Source organism: Elgaria multicarinata, chromosome 4, assembly GCF_023053635.1.
Source record: "Elgaria multicarinata webbii isolate HBS135686 ecotype San Diego chromosome 4, rElgMul1.1.pri, whole genome shotgun sequence".
NCBI lineage: Eukaryota > Metazoa > Chordata > Lepidosauria > Squamata > Anguidae > Elgaria > Elgaria multicarinata.
The window spans coordinates 3752641-3775426 of NC_086174.1; the positions used below are offsets into that span (position 1 = coordinate 3752641).

General features: G+C 46.5%; 1 protein-coding gene across 1 annotated transcript in view; it reads left to right on the forward strand.

Moving 5' to 3' along the window:
- Positions 1 to 20475, forward strand: part of FZD3 (frizzled class receptor 3) — a 44396-nt gene extending 23921 nt beyond the window's left edge. Inside the window, exons 4-7 of the mRNA XM_063123735.1 lie at positions 2021 to 3038; positions 13284 to 13432; positions 18986 to 19219; positions 20236 to 20475. Coding sequence (XP_062979805.1) covers positions 2021 to 3038; positions 13284 to 13432; positions 18986 to 19219; positions 20236 to 20449 — 1615 coding nt within the window. The 3' untranslated portion in view covers positions 20450 to 20475. The remainder of the gene's footprint in view (positions 1 to 2020; positions 3039 to 13283; positions 13433 to 18985; positions 19220 to 20235) is intronic.
- The last annotated feature ends 2311 nt before the right edge of the window (positions 20476 to 22786 follow it).

Sequence of the window (22786 nt, forward strand, 5' to 3'; positions counted from 1 at the left end):
CTCCTAAGAGGGACTTCTTAACCCACTAGTGGCATAGAATCATAGAATCATAGAATAGCAGAGTTGAAAAGGACCTACAAGGTCATCGAGTCCAACCCCCTGCTCAATGCAGGAATCCACCCTAATGCATCCCTGACAGAGGGTTGTCCAGCTGCCTCTTGAATGCCTCTAGGGTGGGAGAGCCCACAACCTCACCAGGCAACTGATTCCATTGTCGTACTGTTCTAACAGTCAGGAAGTTTTTCCTGATGTCCAGCCAGAATCTGGCTTCCTTTAACTTGAGCCCGTTATTCCGTGTCCTGCACTCTGGGAGGATCGAGAAGAGATCCTGGCCCTCCTCTGTGTGACAACCGTTTAAGTATTTGAAGAGTGCTCCCATGTCTCCCCTCCATCTCCTCTTCTCCAGGCTAAATATGCCCAGTTCTTTCAGTCTCTCTTCATAGGGCTTTGTTTCCAGACCCCTGATCATCCTGGTTGCCCTCCTCTGAACACGCTCCAGCTTGTCTGCGTCCTTCTTGAATTGTGGAGCCCAGAACAGGACGCAATACTCTAGATGAGGCCTAACCAGGGCCGAATAGAGAAGAACCAGTACCTCACGTGATTTGGAAGCTATATTTCTATTAATGTAGCCCAAAATAGCATAAAGCCTCTCAATCTATTCTGTCCATTTCTCTTGCTGCAAAACGTGAACTGTCCCTCTGCAGTTCTACGCTCTTCAATTTGTGACCGGCCTCCAAGCCACTACAGTCCAGTGGGAAGAGTATTGGGCTATGGAAATGTGGAGGAGATAACTGGGCAAGGAGGAGGGCTAGATGTTGCTAGGGACTAGAATGTACCCATACACTATGATCAACATCTGAGGCCATCCTCCAAGTGCTACGTCCTCCGAGGGAACTTCCGAGGATGGCAACAAGGGAGAGGGTCTTCTTGGTGGTGGCCCCTCCGTTGTGGAATGCTCTGGCTAGTGAGGACCCCTTGGCACCAACATTGTCATTTTTTCAGCTCCCAAGTTAAGTCTTTCCTCTACTCCCAGGCATTTAACGGCCATATGAAGCAGCTTTTTAATGTTAGTGGGTTTTTTATCGAGTCCTAGTAGTTTAATTGTTAATTGTATTTGTTTCAAACTGTTTTAAATGTTTGTATATTAAAGTTTTAATACGATGTTTTATTATGTTCTGAACCGCCCAGAAATCTTCGTTTATTGGAAATATAAGAAATGAGATGAGGATGACTGAAGCTCATATATTGGCTTGAAATAAGCATTCAAACCTTGGGCTTCAGGTCTCTGATAAATCGCAGTTAGTCATTGCCAGCGCTGCTTAATGGAGATAATGAAATTCCAAGACAACAGAGTGTGCCTGATAGTGTGATTTTTAGACTAGCGCCTTCCCCAAGCACTTAACAGCATCTGTAAAGCCCTACATGGCTTGGGACCACAATACCTGACGGAACGCCTCTCCCGACATGAACCTACCCGTATACTGCACTCAACATCTAAGGGCCCCCTCCAAGTGCCTACTCCGAGGGAAGCTCGGAGGATGGCAACTAGGGAGAGGGCCTTCTCGGTGGTGGCTCCCCGACTGTGGAATGATCTCCCCGATGAGGCTCGCCTGGTGCCAACACTGTTTTAGGCGCCAGGTCAAGACTTTTCTCTTCTCCCAGGCATTTAACAGCATTTAACAACGCTAAGTTTGTTTTTAACGGACCCCCAGAACCGTTGTTTTTAAATGGATAGTGTTGTTTTTATGTTTTTAAATTTTGTATACTTTTTAAATGTTTACTGTTTTTAACTTTTGTAAACCGCCCAGAGAGCTTCGGCTATGGGGCGGTATATAAATGTAACAAATAAATAAGCAAACAAATAAATAAAATCTCCTCCTTACCACTGTCCAACGTTTCACAACCCCTCCGAGGCTGCGGCTGCTTAGCGAACCAGGTCAAGGAAGCCTCGGGGTTATTTTGTGGCCAGCAACCAAACGTGTGTCTCAACCACGCTCGTTCTCTGTTCTTGTTGTTCCAGGTTCCCGGACTGTGATGAGCCTTACCCTCGCCTGGTCGATCTCAGCGTAGTTGGGGAGCCAACAGAAGAGGTGCCGGTGGCAGTGCAAAGAGACTATGGCTTTTGGTGCCCCCGAGAGCTGAAAATAGACCCTGACCTGGGCTACACATTCCTGCGGGTACGGGACTGCTCCCCTCCTTGTCCAAATATGTATTTCCGGCGTGAGGAGCTCTCCTTCGCGCGGTACTTCATTGGCGTGATCTCCATTGTCTGCCTTTCAGCCACCTTGTTTACTTTCTTGACTTTCCTGATCGACGTCACAAGGTTCCGCTACCCAGAAAGGCCCATTATCTTTTACGCCGTCTGTTACATGATGGTGTCTCTCATTTTCTTCATCGGCTTTTTGCTGGAGGACAGGGTGGCCTGCAACGCCTCTAGCCCCACCACCTACAAGGCTTCCACGGTGACGCAGGGCTCTCACAACAAAGCGTGCACCATGCTCTTCATGGTCCTGTACTTCTTCACCATGGCTGGGAGCGTCTGGTGGGTGATTCTTACCATTACTTGGTTCTTGGCCGCCGTCCCCAAGTGGGGCAGCGAAGCCATCGAGAAGAAAGCCCTGCTTTTCCATGCCAGCGCATGGGGCATCCCGGGAACCCTGACCATCATTCTCCTCGCTATGAATAAAATTGAAGGGGACAACATCAGCGGTGTGTGTTTCGTTGGCCTCTACGATGTGGAGGCCTTGAGATACTTTGTTCTTGCTCCCCTCTGCTTGTATGTGGTGGTTGGAGTTTCTCTGCTGCTCGCCGGCATCATCTCTTTAAATCGGGTCCGTATTGAAATTCCTCTCGAGAAGGAGAACCAGGACAAGCTGGTGAAATTCATGATTCGGATTGGCGTCTTCAGCGTTCTGTATCTTGTGCCGCTTCTAGTGGTGATTGGCTGCTATTTCTATGAGCAGGCGTACCGAGGTGTGTGGGAAACGACATGGATACAAGAACGGTGCAAAGAATACCACATTCCCTGCCCTTATCAGGTGAGTGAACATATCTCTAAAAGCAGCTGTACACAGTCTATTCCCTCCACACACGCGTGCACACACAGAGCTTTGTTCCAAATACCTGGCACAACTCTCCTGCATTATATTTCGTGCTGTGAAATGCTTGGGGAAAGAGAAGAGTCTTGACCTGGTGTTGAAAAGGCAGCAGTATTGCCTGCCGACAGGCGGGCCTCGTGGAGGAGCTCATTCCAAACTGGGGGGCACCACCGAGAAGGCCCTCTCCCTTGTTGCCATCTTCCAAGCCTCCCTCAGAGTGGGCACCTAGAGGAGGGCCTTCGATGTTGAGCGTAGTGTACAGGTAGGTTCGCGGCAGGAGAGGCATTCTGTCAGGTGTTGCGGTTCCGAGCCGTGGAGCATCCAGCACCTTGAATTGGTGCTCAGAACCACATGCAGCCTGTGCAAGCGGGTCGGAGTCGGTCTTATATATTTGAACCTCCTGGTCTCCATTATCAATCTGGCCGCTGCATTTTGCCCAAGCTGCAGCTTCTGAACTGTTCCACGTAGATCGCATTGCAGAAATCTAACTTGGAGGTTATCAGCGCATAGACAATTGAAGCCAGGTTATCCCTGTCTAAATGGACTCTGTTCGTACTTTTACACTGTTAGTCTTATTGTCTCCTGTGTCTCTTTGGTGCCTTCTCTTCCCTCTCTTACTGTTTTATTAGAATGTAAGCCTATGTTGCAGGGTGTTGCTGTTTTATACTTTTACTATGTACAGCATTTACTATGTACACTGATGGTGCTATATAAATAAATAATATATTCAACTTGTAGAAGAATACTGCATGGGCACAATCATATAGACAAATGAGAAGTATGACTCAGAAAAGAAAGCCAGTAGAAAAATGAAATATGACACCAAGTATGGGCCCTTAGAAGGTGTAACCTTCAAAGTGAGTGGGAACATTCAGTATCTTTTTACCTCTGGATTAGCGTGTATGCACTGAAGTAGAAAGGCCATCTGTTAAGGAACTGGAACTTGTTATTGTTGTTATTCATTTATAAAGCACTTAAAGCTTACTACAGCAGTGTACACAAATAAAAAACTAGACAATATCTGCTTTTGCAGGCTTACAGTCTAAAAGGCTTGACCCAAAAGAAAAAGGGGGTGGAGAGGGAGGAGAATAACAAGCAAATTCATGCACAGGTTCTTCAAATTTACGCATCATAAGATTTGAGTCTTATTCTCGTGGAGTTGGCACCAAAAATGCACCACCCACAGACAAGAGAATATGAGCAGACTCAGTGTAACCCCAAGGTTTGCAAATGTCGTGTACTGTAGCTGCTCCAGCTTCCTCTGGGAGAGGAATGAGACAAAGAGCTAGGCAATTTACAAAGCTTTATTTCAAGCAATAAACACTTCTGTAATGCAAACTAAGCCAGACAACTGTCCGTTCAAAGAAAAGGCTTTTCAAATGTCCATAACTTCAAGGTGGTTGATGTGTGGACAATTTCTCATGCAATCTGTCCGCCTGTCTCTTTGCCCCTAACCTCGCTGAACATTTTAGTTTCCAGCGAATCCTAGCATCCTAGTAAGGTATTTGAATGCTCACCCCCGGAAGTTGACTCCCTGTCTCCTGAAAGCAAAGAATTTGGCCTTGAAGAGAGAGACTCTGGAGGGGGCAGATTTCCAGCTGGCGTCTCTCCCGTGTGAACCTCCTCCTCCAGCTCTAACTGCCTAGTGTCTGGCTCGGTGTCTTCTGAGTCTGAATCTGTTTCTGATTGATTACCTGCCTCACCTACTCCCAATACAGGAGCAGTAGGGCTATACATGACAGCAAATATGCAAAAAAAATTGTTCTTAAGGAAAATATACTCCCACAAAACGGCATCATAACCTCATGTCGTAGAATCTTGGCTGACTGGGGGGAAATATGCACCCAGATGTGAGGGGGAATAGAGTGACTGGAAAACGGGAAGGAGCCACATGTATTCATAGAATCATAGAATAGCAGAGTTGGAAGGGGCCTACAAGGCCATCGAGTCCAACCCCCTGCTCGATACAGGAATCCACCCTAAAGCATCCCTGACAGAGGGTTGTCCAGCTGCCTCTTGAAGGCCTCTAGTGTGGTAGAGCCCACAACCTCCCTAGGTAACTAAAAGAACCCGACATTACATGCCCAATGCTCCACCTCTGGGTTCTTTAGCATTGCGTCTGAACCCGGACCTCTGGCTTAACTCTCACCCAACAAACCGAGGGAAGCTCGGAGGATGGCAACAAGGCAGAGGGCCTTTTCAGTGGTGGCCCCACAATTATGGAATGATCTCCCCAACGAGGCTTGCCTGACGCCAACATTGTTACCTTTTTGGCGCCAGGTTAAGACTTTTCTCTTCTCCCAGGCAGTTAACAACACATGCTGAGTTTTTTTACTGACCCCAGAATAGTTGTTTTAAAAGATATTGCTGTTTTTATGCAATTTTATGTACAAAATTTTTGTACATTTGTTTTTAATGTTCACTGTTTTTAACTTTTGTAAACTGCCCAGAGAGCTTCAGCTATGGGCAGGTATATAAATGTAATAAATAAATAAATAATAAGAAACGAGCCAAAGGGCTGTGTTTGCACGCAGTGCTAAACATCACAGGGACGGGGTCAGCAGTTGCTAACTTTGTTGTGTTTACATACGGTCAAGCCAATAGAAGAACGGTGCTGTTACTGCTTACCAAAGTGCAAGAGCCTTGTTAACCTAAATGAGGTTCCCTTTCCCCCTTGCATTTATTTGCTTTTGCTGCCTGGTTTTTGACATAACTGTCAATTTTAAAACATTACCAAGATTGCCTGGCACTTCATGTGTGTGCCTCTGTGCATAGACTTCTGATATTATCTATATGCATAGACTTACGACATAATGGTGGATCTGAATGGAGCCTTCAACACGTTGTTCCATTATTTATGTCAATGGGTCTATTAGCATCTTTGGCTGAAAGTGAAAGATTCATAACTAGTTTCTGCAAGTGTGATTGGCATGATACAATAGACTTCACAGCACGCTCTCTCTCTCTTACTCACTCACTCACTCACACACACACACATACATACCCCACTCTGTCTTTTTACAATGTTTTCTGTTCTGGATTTAATCTTTTTGCTGCTTTGTTCTTTGACCTGTTCTATCTTTATTTATTTATTTATTTATTTATTTATTTATTTACATTTATATACCGCCCCACAGCCGAAGCTCTCTGGGCGGTTTACAACAATTAAAAATAGTAAACATTAAAAGTATACAAAATTTAAAAACCATCAAAAACATAAAAAACAGTATAAAAACAACAGTATCCATTTAAAAACAACAATTCTGGGGTCCATTAAAAACAAACTTAACGTTGTTAAATGCTGTTAAAATGCCTGGGAGAAGAGAAAAGTCTTGACCTGGCGCCGAAAAGATAACAATGTTGGCGCCAAGTGAGCCTCATCGGGGAGATCATTCCACAGTCGGGGGGCCACCACCGAAAAGGCCCTCTCCCTTGTTGCCACCCTCTGAGCTTCCCTCGGAGTAGGCACTCGGAGGAGGACCTTAGATGTTGAGCGCAGTGTACGGGTAGGTTCATGTCGGGAGAGGCGTTCCATCAGGTATTGCAGTCCCAAGCCATGTAAGGCTTTATAGGTTAAAACCAGCACCTTAATGAGATTAAAATATTTCCAATTACTGTGAGATATGCCTACACCAGGAAATACCAGATTTCTTTCAGTAAAGTAAATAGTGGATGTGGTTATAAAGCAGTGCATGTTCACCTATACAGAACGTCTTCTCGCCAGAGTTAAGAGTTGAGAATTTGATCCGTAGGCTTATGTTGAAAAGAACAGATTAATTACGCTTATTGTGTTACTGAAAGCTTAATGGGGAGAACATAAAACTCACAAATGTAGCTTGATAGTTAAAAGGGTGTGTGGAGGAGAAAGACGTGAAAACCTGCCAAGCTGCTTCTTTTGATGTCAGAATGAAAAACTCACTATGTTTTGTCACTAGAAAACAACATTGAACACTCAGGGCAACTCCACGTTTTTAACACCTATTCAGGGTTCTCAGACACTAAGAGAAGATTGAGGGGAGACATGATAGCACTCTTCAAATACTTCAAAGGTTGTCACACAGAGGAGGGCCAGGATCTCTTCTCGATCCTCCCAGAGTGCAGGACACGGAATAACGGGCTCAAGTGACAGGAAGCCAGATTCCGGCTGGACATCAGGAAAAACTTCCTGACTGTTAGAGCAGTACGACAATGGAACCAGTTCCCTAGGGAGGTTGTGGGCTCTCCCACACTAGAGGCCTTCAAGAGGCAGCTGGACAACCCTCTGTCAGGGATGCTTTAGGGTGGATTCCTGCATTGAGCAGGGAGTTGGACTTGATGGCCTTGTAGGCCCCTTCCAACTCTGCTATTCTATGATAGCAAAAGAAACTCAAAAGCTGCATTCATCGAATTATATTCTGTTTTCTGCCCCACCCCTCCCTTCTGTGGCATCTGCCCCTGAATGGGTGTGCACACTTTGGCTGTAATGCCGAGGAGTGTTTGCAAATTCCTTGCCTTCTGTGGAGTTTTCCCTGCTTCTCAGGTGAGAGCAAATTCTTGGGAAGGCAATGATCAGTGGTATGGCTTGGATGGACCTTGGGACCAAAGCCCAGTTCCCTGCGGCCCGACCCCCCCCCCAAAATGACCACCCAGCGGGTGGCAGATAGATGTATTTATTTATTACATTTCTGTCCTGCCCAATATCTGAAGCAAACTCCATTTTATACCTGCAGTCATGATGGTGCTTTGCATTGAGTGAGTTTAAAATGCAAAACTCCTTATGTTTTTAATTAGGGCTGGCAAACCATTTTGTTGTTGTTTTAACATATCAGGGATGTAGAAGCATGGCATGGTGGTTGGCGGGCCAAGCAAAACGTTAGCTGTGTACTTCACAACTGAAGTAATACTCCTGGCCGCCTGGGAAGGGGATGCTTAAGATCATTAAGTCCAGGGTTTAACGTTACCTAGCTGCAGCACTAGGGAAGGATGCAGAGCAGAGCAGTTCTCTTGTCTGTGGAATTGCAGAATGCCATTTTATTCTGAAGAGTACTATTCCAAGACAACAGCTGTGCCTCATCCCCAGGTATCTGCAGATCTAGCGCTGAGCAGTAGCTGGAAGTAATTTATTATATAAGAGGGACGGTGTGTGCTCTCTGTTAATTGCAACTGGCAGTTCTCCTGAGGGAGGGAACTTATTCACAGGAGGGAAACAGCAGGGAAGCAAAGGTGTCGCACAGCTCTCAGTTCGGGTTGAAGTGCGGTCACATTGGGCTTGTTTGCGGACGTTCCCACCACCTGATCAGGAGCAGGCCTCAGGCACACTTGGTCTCACAACGTGGAATAGTGGAATGAGAGCCCCGCTGTTGTTTGAATTTGGGTTCATCTTCAACCTTGGGAGCTCGAACCCTCTAACCTCCCATTGACAGGGGCGTTCCCGGTGTTCAGATAACGGCAGGATCTCCCGGTTTAGATGTTTTACTTCTTGTGATGAGAGCAGTGGCTTCCAAGGCCCGCTCATAGTCTGTCTTCGGAGGCAATCCCAGAGAAGGAAGTCTTGAAGGCTGGTCCAGGCTTTTGTTCTTTAACTCTCCCTCCGGAATAAAAAAAAAATTGCCTGGTCCAGAAGCTTCTCACCATCTGGTCTAGTCAGTTGTGCCATTTGAATTATTGGCGTGGGACTTGAGGAAGCAGCTGCCATTTTGAATTGGGGAAATCAAGAATTCTCAGTAGTCTAGCCTTTTGCTGCTACATAGCATGGCTGTCCTTTGCCGTGTGCACAGCATCAATTAAGGCGGAGGGGAGGGGGGACAGACCACCGCACCATATGCATTTTTACGAGGCTCTCTTTCCCCTTCATATCAAGTGGGGTCAACCGTCACTTCATTGTCCTGCCACTGCTTGGCGTCTCTCTAATATCGTTACCACCACTTTGTGCCTCAGAGCCAGAAGTGATGCTGATGACATCTGACAACGCTGTAAACGCCTCCAGATTCAACTGCTCTGACAGCTTCGTTGGTGGCATTTGCAGGGGATCCCGCTCCACTCCCATTTCAGAAACAGGACTGATATTTGTTAAGAAATGGCCAGTGCTGTTGATGCACAAGGACAATGCTTCATAAGTTAGAAGCGTACAAAGACTGTATAGAGGCGGACTTTTCTATACAGCCAGCGCAACAATGGCCTCTTCACTGTGGTTATGGTACTAGCCCCAGTCCAGCAAGGGTCGCTTGATTAACTGTAGACGTGAAGGTGGTAGGGTGCACCATTGCAGGAGAAAACATCTTTTTCCTTGCGCCTCCCGTAACTCCAGGCTAGACGTGATGCTGCATTGAGCAGCTGTGTCTAAAAACAGCGCCCTCCTCATCCACGTGCCACCTCAAAAACCATCTCGTAGAGTTTTATGAATGTTAAGATGTAAAGAACATAAGAAGAGCCATGCTGGATCAGACCAAGCTCTATCTAGCCAAGCATTCTATTCAAACAATGGCCAACCAGCTGTCGAAATGAAACCCACAAGCAGACTATGAGTGTAACAGCACCCTGCTGCTCATGTTAGCCTGGACCCGATGGTATTAGGCAACTACCGCCCAGTTGCTAACACTCCTTTTTTAGGGAGGGTACTTGGGAGGGTTGTGGCGGAGCAACTGCAGGCACTCTTGGAGGATACTGATTATCTAGATCCATTCCAGTCTGGGTTCCGATCTGGTTACGGGACTGAATCAGCCTTGGTCGCCCTGATGGATGACCTTTATCGAGAGAGGGACAGGGGGAATGCAACCCTGTTAATCCTGCTCGATCTCTCGGCGGCTTTTGATACCATCGACCATGGTATCCTCCTGGATCGACTCCGTGGGATGGGCATCGGAGGCCCTGTATTACAGTGGTTCTGGTCCTACCTACGGGGTCGTTTTCAGAGAGTAGCATTGGGTGACCAGTCCTCAGCCTCTTGGCAATTGAGCTATGGAGTGCCGCAGGGCACCATCTTGTCCCCAATGTTATTTAACATCTATATGAAGCCGTTGGGAGCGGTCATTAGGGGATTTGGAGCTAAATGCCATCAATTCGCTGATGACACGCAGCTCTATCTCCCTGTGACAACTGAATCAGGTGAGGCTGTGCAGGTCCTGGACAGTAATGGGCTGGATGAGGGCCAATAAACTGAGACTGAATCCTGGCAAGATGGAAGCCCTGTGGGTGAGTGGTTCCCGAGTCTGGGAGACAGGCTCATTGCCTGTTCTGGATGGGGTTGCTCTGCCTCTGAAAGAACAGGTTCGTAGTTTGGGGGTACTCTTAGACCCATTTCTGTCGTTGGAGGCTCAAGTAGCCGCCACGGCTCAGATTACCTTTTACCATCTTCAGTTGGTTCGCCAACTACGGCCTCTCCTGGACAGGGACAGCTTGACCACGGTGGTACAGGCATTGGTAACCTCAAGATTGGATTACTGCAATGCGCTCTATATGGGGCTGCCCTTGAAGCTGCTCCGGAAGCTGGAGCTAGTGCAGAATGCTGCAGCTCGGCTGTTGTCTGGAGCTGCCCCTTTCCAGCATGGAACTCCTCTGCTGAGGGAACTGCACTGGCTGCCTATTCGCTACTGGGCCAGGTTTAAGGTTCTTGTACTTGTATACAAAGCCCTAAACAACTTGGGACCAGGATACCTGAGAGAGCTCTGCCTTCTCCCTTACCAACCTGCCCGGTCACTGAGGTCATCCGAGGGCCTGCTCCTGGTGGTTTCACCTAGATCCATCCTCCGATTGGAATCCACCAGGGGAAGAGCCTTCAGCGTGGTGGCTCCCCTCTTGTGGAACTCCCTGCCTCTGGAGGTCAGGCAGGCTCCAACCTTGTACTCCTTTCGGCGCCTCCTGAAAACATCTTTATTCCAAGAAGCCTTTCTTTAACATGCAGCCTTGGATTTCTGTTTTTGCTTCTTTTAAATTTTGTTTTAACTGTTTTTATTCTGTTTTTATTTTCATTTTACCTTGTACACCGCTCCAAAAATTTTCAATGGGGAGCAGTATATAAATATTCTAAATAAATAAATAATAAATAAATAAATGTTCCCCAGCAACTGGTGTTCATAGGCTTACTGTCTCTGATACCGGAAGTAGCGTATAGCCATCAGGACTAGTAGATATTGATAGCCTTCTGTTTTTCCCCACCCTCTACTCCATAGCATTTTCCTACCACTTGCCAGTAATAAACAATCAGACTGTTGTGACATCAGGAAGCTAGCAAATTGCACCAAACATTACAGGGGGAATCTAAATGGGCAGCAGCAGCAGCAGCGGCTTTTCACTGGCAACTTCTTGTTTAGCCTGCAGTCTGCCTGGGCTTATAGCTGTACCACGAGAGATTGGGTCTGATTCTCCATCTGGTGGTGCAAGTCACACCTGTATTTATAGAACTGCATTTATACCATTTAGAATTCCAAGGCTATTTTAGGGTTCTTAATCTGAGAAGGTGACTGTGCAAGGCATTCCAAAGGGTTTTCAGCTAGAAATCATCGAAGGGCATATCTTATGCTGTCCTCAAGTCAATGTGTCATAGACTCATAGAATCAGAACAGCAGAGTTGGAAGGGGCCTACAAGGCCATCGAGTCCAACCCCCTGCTCAATGCAGGAATCCACCCTAAAGCATCCCTGACAGGTGGTTGTCCAGCTGCCTCTTGAAGGCCTCTAGTGTGGGAGAGCCCACAACCTCCCTAGGTAACTGATTCCATTGTCGTACTGCTCTAACAGTCAGGAAGTTTTCTTCTTGGCCTTATGTACTCCATCCGCTGCAGCTCGTAGCCTTATGACTGCTCTCATCTGTCCTTTTATTACGTAATGCAGAGGTGGGAACCTTTGTTGGCCTGTGGGTACCATTCCCTTGTTAGTGCCCTTCTGAGAACCCCCTCCCTGCAAAAAGGGGGCAGGACATAGATTCCTCTCCCCCCTAATGAGCCTAATTGCTGCCTGGATGATGAGAAATTACACTGGGCAGGGAAGGCTTAACCTTTCTCGCCTGAGCTGCAACCCCTCTAAAATTGCTCCCCCATCTTGCAATTAAGCTTGGGGGAAAATGGTCCCATCTATGCCAAAGGACAGCGTTTTTTCCGGGCTGATTGCTGTGCACATGTGGGGCAAGAGGGGCCAGTTGTAGGATGGTTGGGCCCGGCCCTGTTGACTGCATCTGGGCTGCCAGTTCCCCAGCCCAGACCCAAACAAAGCAGATAGCATCCATGAGGCTGTTCACAAATTATTACAGTGAAATTCCTTGGGAAGCAGTCACTGGGGTAAGGTGACTTGTGATTGCGTCCCTCGCCAAATGTTGCCTCCCTGTTTCAATGGCTATATTGGCATAACCATTTGATCTAGGAAATATTGGCCATGTTCAGATGACACGCTAAGTTAGGGTGACCCTATGAAAAGGAGGACTGGGCTCCTGTATCTTTAGCAGTTGCATAGAAAAGGGCATTTCAGCAGGTGTCTTTTGTATATATGGGGAACCTTGTGAAATCCCCTCTTCATCACAGCAGTTGAAGCTGCAGGAGCTATACTAGAGTGACCAGATTTAAAAGAGGGCAGGGCACCTGCAGCTTTAATTGCTGTGATGAAGAGGGAATTTCACCAGGTTCTCCATATATACAAATGACACCTGCTGAAATTCCCTTTTCTGTGCAACTGTTAAAGATACAGGAGCCCTGTCCTCCTTTTCATAGGGTCACCCTAGCTAAGTCATGGTGGCTTAGTGTTTCGTGTGAACCGTGACTTAGCATATTGTGTGAACTATTCCTAACCATGGTGGCTACCTAACCATAGTTTAAACACACTCACTAACCACTTGCTGCTAACTTCAGCTTAGTGCGTCTTTTGAACAGGCCCATTGACTTTGCATGAGAATCTTTGAGTCTTTCTCTGCGCGGCCGAAATAATTTAAAATCAGTCCCGCTAGGCAGCCTTCCTCAACCTGGGGCGCTCCAGATGTGTTGGACTACAACTCCCAGAATGCCCCAGCCGGGGCATTCTGGGAGATGCAGTCCAACACATCTGGAGCGCCCCAGGTTGAGGAAGGCTGAGGCTAGATTCTATATGACACATCTCATGCTAGAGATGGGAAACCAAAACACAGACGTGGCCTTTGCCTTTTGCTTATAACACTTGTTTTAAATGAGTTAACAGATGGACTTGTAGCAGTTTCTCTCATGTCTGTACTTTCTTCCTCTTTCCAGGTCACCCAAATGAGGCGTCCAGACTTGATCCTCTTTCTGATGAAGTATCTGATGGCTCTTATAGTGGGGATACCATCTGTTTTCTGGGTTGGAAGCAAAAAGACCTGCTTTGAGTGGGCCAGCTTTTTCCACGGGCGCAGGAAAAAAGAGTGAGTTGTGATATGTAAAAAAAAGTGGCAAGGTGACAGGTGGGGACGGACAGACGGCTGTAATTTGGAAACATTCCAATTTGAATCAAGCCCTTCTTAAGTCAAACAGTGACTTACTATCAGAATTACCTCCATTTTTTAAATTTGCTTTTTGCAGTCTTTTCTTGTGAAAGCTAAAAACGCACCAGAAAAACCTTGCCTTAATTTATTTTAGTACTCGCAGGGGATCGGGCAATTAATTACAAAAAAAAAATGAGTGGATTAGACAATTGATTTTGTTTGGATTAAGCTTCATCTTGTCTGCCCTCATCCAGATTGGTGACACTGGAACCCAAACCTCCGGATGACGTCCCCCAAAAGTATGAAGGATAAGATCGGAAGCTTGTGATGCCTCACCAGCCATAATCCATGGGTTAGAGCAGATGTCCCCCAGTGTCACCTTTAAAGATGTCAAGAAGTCCAGGAGAACTGGCAGGGATGCATTCCCTCCGTCCATTCCCAATTAAGTCATCCACCATGTTGAGCAAGGCTGTTTCTGCCCCTAAACCAGGCCTGAACCCAGACTGGAAAGAGTAGTAATTGTCAGTCTTGACCAGAATGCCTGCCCTCATGCCTCCTTTTCACTCCTCAGCTTCCTACTTCTCAGTCCATTGCCTAGTCTGTCCCATCTCCTCAGTCGCTTTACCTCTGGGTTGCTTGTCCGTTGCTCCCTTCCCACCTTGGGATCTCTTCCACAGTCACCTGCTTGCTCTACAAAGCTACCGTTGTCCCTAAGACTTTGACCACAGCTAGACCTAAGGTTTATCCTGGGATCATCCAGAGTTCGCCCCTGCCTGAGCACTGGATCCCCTGTGTGTCACCTAGATGAACAGGTTTGACCCCTGGACGATCCAGGGATAAACCTTAGGTCTAGCCATGGCCATAATGTGGTTTTAATCCCAGCCAAACTGACCCCTTTTCTCCCAGAATCTGAACTTCAAGATTTCTGATCTGATATGTTCAATGAGCCGTTGGAGTGTTGATGAACCAGTTCAGCCAATTAGTGTTGGAAGTTTCACCACCCCAAGTGCAATAAAATGCAGATTTTAAGACTGTAGGAAGCTCATAAAAATGGTCAAGAGTATTTGCTCATTTAGCCCAGTATTGTCAACGCTGACTGGTATTTCCCTTCACCTGCTGCCTGATTCTTTTAAATGGAGATACTGGGGATTGAACTGCATGAACTGTTCAATGGTCCCTCCCCATTTCCCACTCTGTAACTGTATTCCTTCTTAACTGCTTGGGAACTTCAGACTAAGTTCTAAACTGTGTTTCAGGAAGAACCTGTTTGCTACTGTAAGTGGAAATTGCTGTGTGTGACAGCTACACCTGTCATCTCAAGGACATTCTTGTCATGTCCCTTAAATTACTCAGTAGAAAGTCCAGGGGTGAGCATATTACCCCAACATTAAAATCACTCCACTGGCTGCCAATTAGTTTCCGGGCAAAGTACAAAGTGTTGGTCGTTACCTTGAAAGCCCTACATGGTTTGGGTCCAGGTTACCTGCGGGATCGCCTTCTCCCATATAGTCCGCCCCGCACACTCCGGTCCTCTGCGGAGAACTTATTTCAGTCAGCCAAGACTAGGCTGACATCAGTTTCCCAGAGGACCTTTTCTTCTGTTGCCACCAGATTGTGGAACGTCCCGCCTGAGGAGTTTCATAATATTAACTCCCTCTGTGATTTTAAGGCAGCTTTGAAGACTAGCCTTTTCCAGCACGCCTACCCAGACAATGTATAATCAAGAGTTTTTTAAGATGTGTTGATTCCTGTACTAATGTTGTTCCCCGCCTCAATCCAAAGGGAGAGGTGGGTAAGAAATTATTATTATGAAGAAGCATTTATCAGCCGCCTTTCCAAGGCTCAACGTGCCTTACACTAAATGGCTAAAACAAATTGAAATCATTATAAAAACAACACCAAAAGAAACCAGGTAGATGTAACCAGACTTAACCAGCCAAGCCTAAAGCTGGGCAGAAAAGAAGTTTTGCACCCCCTCTGAAAAGGCACAAAGAGAAGGAGCTGCATATCTTTTGGAGGAGATCATTCTATAGCCTTAGCTATTGGGAGGTATAAACATGCAATAAATAGATAAATAATAGCCTACAGTGACCTTCAGCCAGACTTACGGAAAGTTCATTCTGTGATTTGCCCCTTTGCTATGAAATCATAGAATCATAGAATAGCAGAGTTGGAAGGGGCCTACAAGGCCATCGAGTCCAACCCCCTGCTCAATGCAGGAATCCACCCTAAAGCATCCCTGACAGAGGGTTGTCCAGCTGCCTCTTGAATGCCTCTAGTGTGGGAGAGCCCACAACCTACCTAGGTCACTGGTTCCATTGTCGTACTGCTCTAACAGTCAGGAAGTTTTTCCTGATGTCCAGCTGGAATCTGGCTTCCTTTAACTTGAGCCCGTTATTCTGTGTCCTGCACTCTGGGAGGATCACTCTGGGAGAATCTGAGCTCTGGCAGAGAGATTTAAAGATGGTTTTCTTAAATGCCTTTTATTCCCTCTCATGTATATTTCAGGCAGGTTCCTTATGTCCTGACCTTTCGGTAGGTGTAGGGTGAGAATGACTTGGTGAGGAGGCCGTTTTTCATCCCAACAGTGCCTGGTCTCAGCTGGCTAGTTGCACACTTCTTATTGCATTTATATCCTGCCTTTTTTCCTCCAAGGAGTCAAAGGCAGGTAGATAATCCTCCTCCTCCTCTCCATTTTATCCATTTCATCTTATTTACATGGGATTGTCGTGGGCTATAGCTTTAAACAATAAGGTAAACAAACATGAACAATTTTACCCTCACAGCAACGTGAGAGGTAGGTTGGGTTGAGAGTCTGTGACTGGCCCAAGAGTCATCCAGTGGGTTTCCATGGCCGAGTGAGGACTAGAACCCAGATCTCCCGGCTCCTAGTCCTACACTCTAACCTCTACACCGCACTGGCTCACACTAGCTCTTCTTAGGATCCCAATTGCTGTGCCGTGGCAATGATTATATCATTGTGAAGAGGCAGGAGGCGAGAGAGAAAGCAGGCAACCCAATGGTCCAGGGCAGCCAGTGAGAATGGCTAAGGACATAATAGTTTATACCCATATGTGAGCTACAGTGGCAATGCGGCAGGGTCAATGCGGGGATTCTCTGTCGATATGTAAGGGCACTGGCAACATTTTCACCCTCTTTCAATCTGGGGTAGTTTTCCAGCTTATGAATAGAAGGGGTAGAATGAAATTTCATAGGGATAAATGCCAAGTTCTACATCTAGGAAATAGAAATCAAATGCCCAGTTAGAAGATGGGGGATACTTGGCTCAGCAATGCGACAAACGAGAAGGATCTTGGAATTGTTGTAGATCACCAGCTGAATAGGAGCCAACATTGTGATGTGGCTGTAAAAAAAGTAAATGCTATTTTGGGTTGCATTAATAGAAGTATAGCTTCCAAATCGTGTGAGGTCCTGGTTCCTCTCTGTTCGGCTCTGGTTAGGCCTCATCTTGAGTATTGCGTCCAGTTCTGGGCACCACACTTCAAGAGGGATGCAGACAAGCTGGAGCGTGTTCAGAGGAGGGCAACCAGGATGATCAGGGGTCTGGAAACAAAGCCCTATGAAGAGAGACTGAAAGAACTGGGCATATTTAGCCTGGAGAAGAGAAGATGGAGGGGAGACATGAGAGCACTCTTCAAAGACTTAAAAGGTTGTCACACAGAGGAGTGCCAGGATCTCTTCTCAATCATCCCAGAGTACAGGGCTCAAGTTATAGGAAGCCAGATTCTGGCTGGATATTAGGAAAAACTTCCTGACTGTTAGAGCAGTACGACAATGGAACCTGTTACCTAAGGAGGTTGTGGGCTCTCCCACACTAGAGGCCTTCAAGAGGCAGCTGGACAACCATCTGTCAGGGATGCTTTAGGGTAGATTCCTGCATTGAGTTGGGGGTTGGACTCGATGGCCTTATAGGCCCCTTCTAACTCTACTATTTATTTATTTATTTATTTATTTATTACATTTTTATACCGCCCAATAGCCGAAGCTCTCTGGGCGGTTCACAAAAATTAAAACCATCCTAAAACAACCAACAAGTTAAAAACACAAATACAAAATACAATATAAAAAGCACAACCAGGATAAAACCACGCAGCAAAATTGATATAAGGTTAAAAATAGAGAGTTAAAACAGTATAATTTAAATTTAAGTTAAAATTAAATGTTAAAATACTGAATCATACTATTCTATGATTCTGTGCAGTATAGATGCCTGAGGCAAGATGTGTACAAAATACTCACCAAACTAGACATTGCTAAGCTACCTTTAAATAATAATAATAATAATAATAATAATAATAATAATAATAATAATGTATTATTTCAACATTATCCAACATTAAATAGAACAATACAATATAAATCAAATGCATAAAACTGATTAAATGAGCATAGAAAACCGATACAACATTAAAATAACAGTCAGGACATCTTCAAATTCTTAGGTTTAAAATTCATCTGGGTATGAGACTATTACTTATTTATTATTTATTTATCATATTTATACCGCGCTCCTCAGCCAAAAAAGGCACTCGGAGCGGCTTACACAGCAAAAAAGACAGTCCCTGCCCTCAGGCTTACAGTCTACTGTATTTCTTCGATTGTAAGATGCACACTAATTTTAGTACCACCAACAGAAAAAAAAAACCTAAGACACACCCGTGATTCTAAGTCGGACCCCGTTTTTAGAGCTGTTTATATGGGGGGAAAAGTGTGTCTTAGAATCGAAGAAATAGGGTAATAAAGACATGACACACAAGGAAAAGGAGTCCAGGAGGGAAGAGGTAAAGACTAGTCTTTATTATTATTTGTATCCCGCCTTTTGCCCAATGCTGGGCCTCAAGGCGGCCTTACAAAGTTTAAAATATACATGGGGGGGGGGGGAGGGAAACAGAACCATAAACAATTAAAAAATACACAACAAAATTATAAGACATTAACATAGATGGAGGGCTGGATTATTCTCCAAAGGCCTGCTGGAACAAACAAGTTTTAGCCTGCTTCCGAAAGCCCATCAAGGAGGGAGCCAGCCTAGCTTCCCCGAGAAGAGAGTTCCAGAGCACCGGAGCAGCCACCGAGAAGGCCCTCTCCCATGTTCCCACCAAGCGCGCCTGTGAAGATGGTGGGACTGAAAGAAGGGCCTCTCCAGAAGATCTCAAAGCACGGGCAGGCTCATAAGGGAGAATACGTTCTTTCAAATAACCTGGACCCGAACCGTATAGGGCTTTATAGGTCATAACCAGCACTTTGAATCGTGCCCGGAAACAGACTGGAAGCCAGTGGAGCTGTTTTAACAGGGGAGTTGTCTGCTCCCTGTAACCAGCCCCAATTGTTACATGTAGGATAAGAATGGGCACCTCAGATCCGCACTCCGAGTTGACCGTTTCCGCTGCCTAACCTTCGCCCACTGCTTATTACTGTTGTTGCCCTCTGCCTTTCTGGTGTTAAACTGACCGGACTGGACTTACTCTCCAGGGTTGTGAACGAGAGCCAGCAAGTGCTTCAGGAGCCTGACTTTGCCCAGTCGCTCTTGAGAGACCCCAACACGCCCATCATCCGCAAGTCCAGAGGCACCTCCACCCAAGGGACGTCTACTCACGCCTCCTCAACCCAACTGGCAATGATGGACGACCAGCGAAGCAAAGCAGGCAGCGTCCATAGCAAAGTCAGTAGCTACCATGGCAGCTTGCATAGGTCACGGGACGGCAGGTGAGGCGGAGATTAAAAACTGCTCATGCCCATGCATAGACAAGAGTGCGCATTTGCGTTAAAGCCGAGGGTATAGCCAGTGGCTGGACGAGTTCAGGGGAGGTGATGCGATCCGGTTCCCGGTTGTGAGCTCCTCTTCTTCTCTTCTCCTTTCCTCCCCATTTGGGACTTGGCAGTACAAGGAGCTAGTAAATTCTGCACGAGCTGTTGCTTTTCTAAGGGCTTAAGTTGTGTTCTGTGTCAGGATCTCCTTCACCGCAATCCCTGGGACCATCCAGTCCCGGTTAGGAGGGGAGAGAACGTAAGAAAAGTCATGCCGGATCAGACCAAGGGACCATCTAGACCAGCACTCTGTTCACACAGTGGCCAACCAGCTGTCGCCCAGAGACCCACACGCAGGACATGGTGAAACAGCACTCTCCCACCCATGTTCCCCAGCAATGGTACGCTTAGGCGTACTGCCTCAAAGAGCCTAATTGTTGTGTTCTTATACATAAATGGCATTCTTGTTTCTCTCATCTGTCGCAAAACTGAGATAAGAAGGCCACTGGTATAAAGACGGTTATGCATCTGCTTTGATATGCACCTGCTGCGTATTGGCTGCTGAACTTAGAGTAGACCTTCTTAAAATCAATGGGACTTAAGTTAGTCACGACCAGCGCAAGTCCCATTGATTTCAAATACGACTAAATCTGCAACCAACCCTTTTCGGACACGTCAAAGACAGCGAAACAAGCCTAGATAACTTTCACTGCAAAATGAGCTTCTCTCCAAGGCGCTAGCTGATTGTGCTTGGCAAGAACTCTAAAACCTTCAGCCGGGAGCTTTCTCAGATTAACAGGTCTAAGGATGTGAACCGGAGGTGCCGGGGATCGAATCAGGGAACCTCTGCACGCGAAGCCCGGGTTCTCCCACTGGGTTTTAGAGTACCTGATTCCTGTGTAGGTTGGGGTCTGGGGTCTGAGTCTGGGTGTTCTTGCCTGCATTACTGAAACAGATGAGTCTTTATGAATTAGGTATACCCCCTGCAGTTACCGTGGGATTGAAGATCGACTACCTCATGGCAGTATGTCCCGACTGACCGACCACTCCAGGCACAGCAGTTCGCACCGGCTCAACGATCAGTCGCGTCACAGCAGCACCAGAGACCTCAGTGGGAACCCAGTGACTCACATCACGCACGGCACTAGCATGAACCGAGTGATCGAAGAGGACGGGACCAGTGCTTGACCTGCGCTTCTCTTTCCTCCTCCTCCTCCTCCTCCTCCTCCTCCTCCTCCCCCATCTTCAATTAGCAATGCTCTTCTCGTTTCAGAGTAACGACGCTCAGCGTTGATCCCTCTGATCAGGTACAAACTCTGGGCGGTGGAACCTAGCTTGGCCGCTGCCTTTTTCCCTAGCCAGCAATTTCTCCGAAGGGTGGCCTCTAAGCAAGAATGCTGCTCGATCAAATCTACAAGCTAACTGTTGACGGCACTTCCGTTTTCGACTCCTCAATATGACTTTATTTATTTGGCGATGTTTCCCCCCCACCTTGCTTGACAACTGAATCTCTTAGGGTTATTATTATTATTATTATTTTTAATCTCCCTATGCTTCTATAAGACATACTATGAAGGTCCTATGAAAGGTCCCCCAAAGCAAAAGACTGCTTCTTCCTCTTCTTTTTAGGAAAAAAACACACACGCAACCCTTCTCCCTGCAGTCTTTTTCGTTGTTGACTCGGATTGGATAATACACTAGTTAGTTTTTGTGCAGCACAGAGGGTGGGCTGCAGATTGAAAACTGTACAAAGGACATCCATAGGGAATCGGCAGGACATTTTAAGCGGTTACACTGGAAGTGTAGCCGAAGGATAATGAGCAGAGCCCTAAGGGTGCAGGCTCTTCCCTGAAATTGCTAGTCTCGGTTGTTGCGTGGGTTGGGGGGAAGGGAAGCAGGGTAGGAGCAAGTGGCGTGTAGCTTTATTGTATTGTCTGTGCTTCTGTAGAAAAATGTTCCTGTTTCCTACTTGTTTACAGCTTTTACACAGGGTAAGAAGGACAGCGGAGTGGGGCGTCAGTTGCCCAGACTGAGTCAAGCACCTGCCAAACCCTCCACGGCCATGAGAGGAATGGGTTTCTCAATTCAGCTACCTTTTACCGCCCTTATGAATATTATGGAAATGGCCCCATTCCTGACCCCTTTCAGCCTCAGTGCCTCGAACAGCTCCTGCTGTATCTAGGGCATTCCCTGGAGGGGGGAGAGTTAACGGCATCTATTCAAACGTCGTCGTGGACGCTACGATGGTTCTTGAGAGTGGGCGGGCTGCTGATACGTTAGCGCATCTGATAAATCTGTTGGCCCGTTTAAGGAAGAGCGCGTTTGCCAAGGCCTGTAGGCAGTCATTAAGGAGAAAAGGTTAAATTTGTTAATTACTTCATATCCCCGTGTCAAGATAACGCAGGTGGAGACAAGTAGAACAAATAAGGATTCCTCCACCGAGTTCCCTAGAATAGGTTCTAAGCGAGTTCTTTGGAGTACTTCAGTTCCCCCTTTTTAAAATGTTTTAGAGTATTAATGCCTTTGGGGATACTGCAGGCCAAGTCAAGCCATGCTTTTAGTTTACAGACAGGTGATCAAAATGGATGACAGCCTAAGCACTTCTTAGTCAGAACTTCCATGTTTTGGGGTGGGGGTAAGTGGCATTATAGTTCTTCTATTTGTGGTGACAGTAGGTTCCCTAAATTTGAGGTGAAGTCTGTGAAGTTGGGAAAGCAAGTCACAACGGCTGAGATTCCGAAAACTGCAGCGCTCGATCCGTGCAGCCGAGGGGACGTTCCCTTTTCCCAATCAGTTTTGGGGAATGCAAAGTGTGGGGCGTGTCCGTTCTAAGATGAAAGGTCCCATGAAGCACACTCAGGCCCTTGGGTGCAACTCAAGTAGCTCACTGAATCCCAGCCAAAGTCTGGAGCTGTTCGTTCTCCGCTTGTTTTTATTCAAGGAGCACCTCAAAGTTCAGAGCAGCGGGGTTTTACTCTCCCAGAAAGGAGAGATTTCTGATTTAAAGTTGCAATCCTAAAGACACGTAGGAGGGAATAAGTCCGCTGAGACGACGTAGGGCCCTGCTTCCAGGTGAACATGGCGTGGGGGTGTCAGGTTTTCAGTGTGACCAGCTGTGGCTTTGTACTTTTTCACTCCAGTGAATGATATGCAAATGAGTAACTCAAATATGCAAATTTTCACCCCTTGATCAAATGGTTGCCCACACCTCTTTTTTGATAGTACACTTGATTTTTTTTCTAAGGCAGCTATCCGCAGGACTTGGAAGAAGCGTGGCCGTAAGGAAGCATTTGGTTTGCGTTTGAACCTACCTCACCTACTGCTCTAACGCTACTGCTGGGAAATGGACATTTGTTTTCGTCTCTTTAATATGCACCGCCCTTTTGATCTGTGTCCTGACGTACAGAGGGCAGGAAACATGCCTGGCACCTAAAATGTGACGCTGCTGCTTAAGAATTGTGACAAAATGTTGCTTCACCCTTGCAGAGAGTCAGGTTCCTAACATTTTGATACTCCTCTACAGGA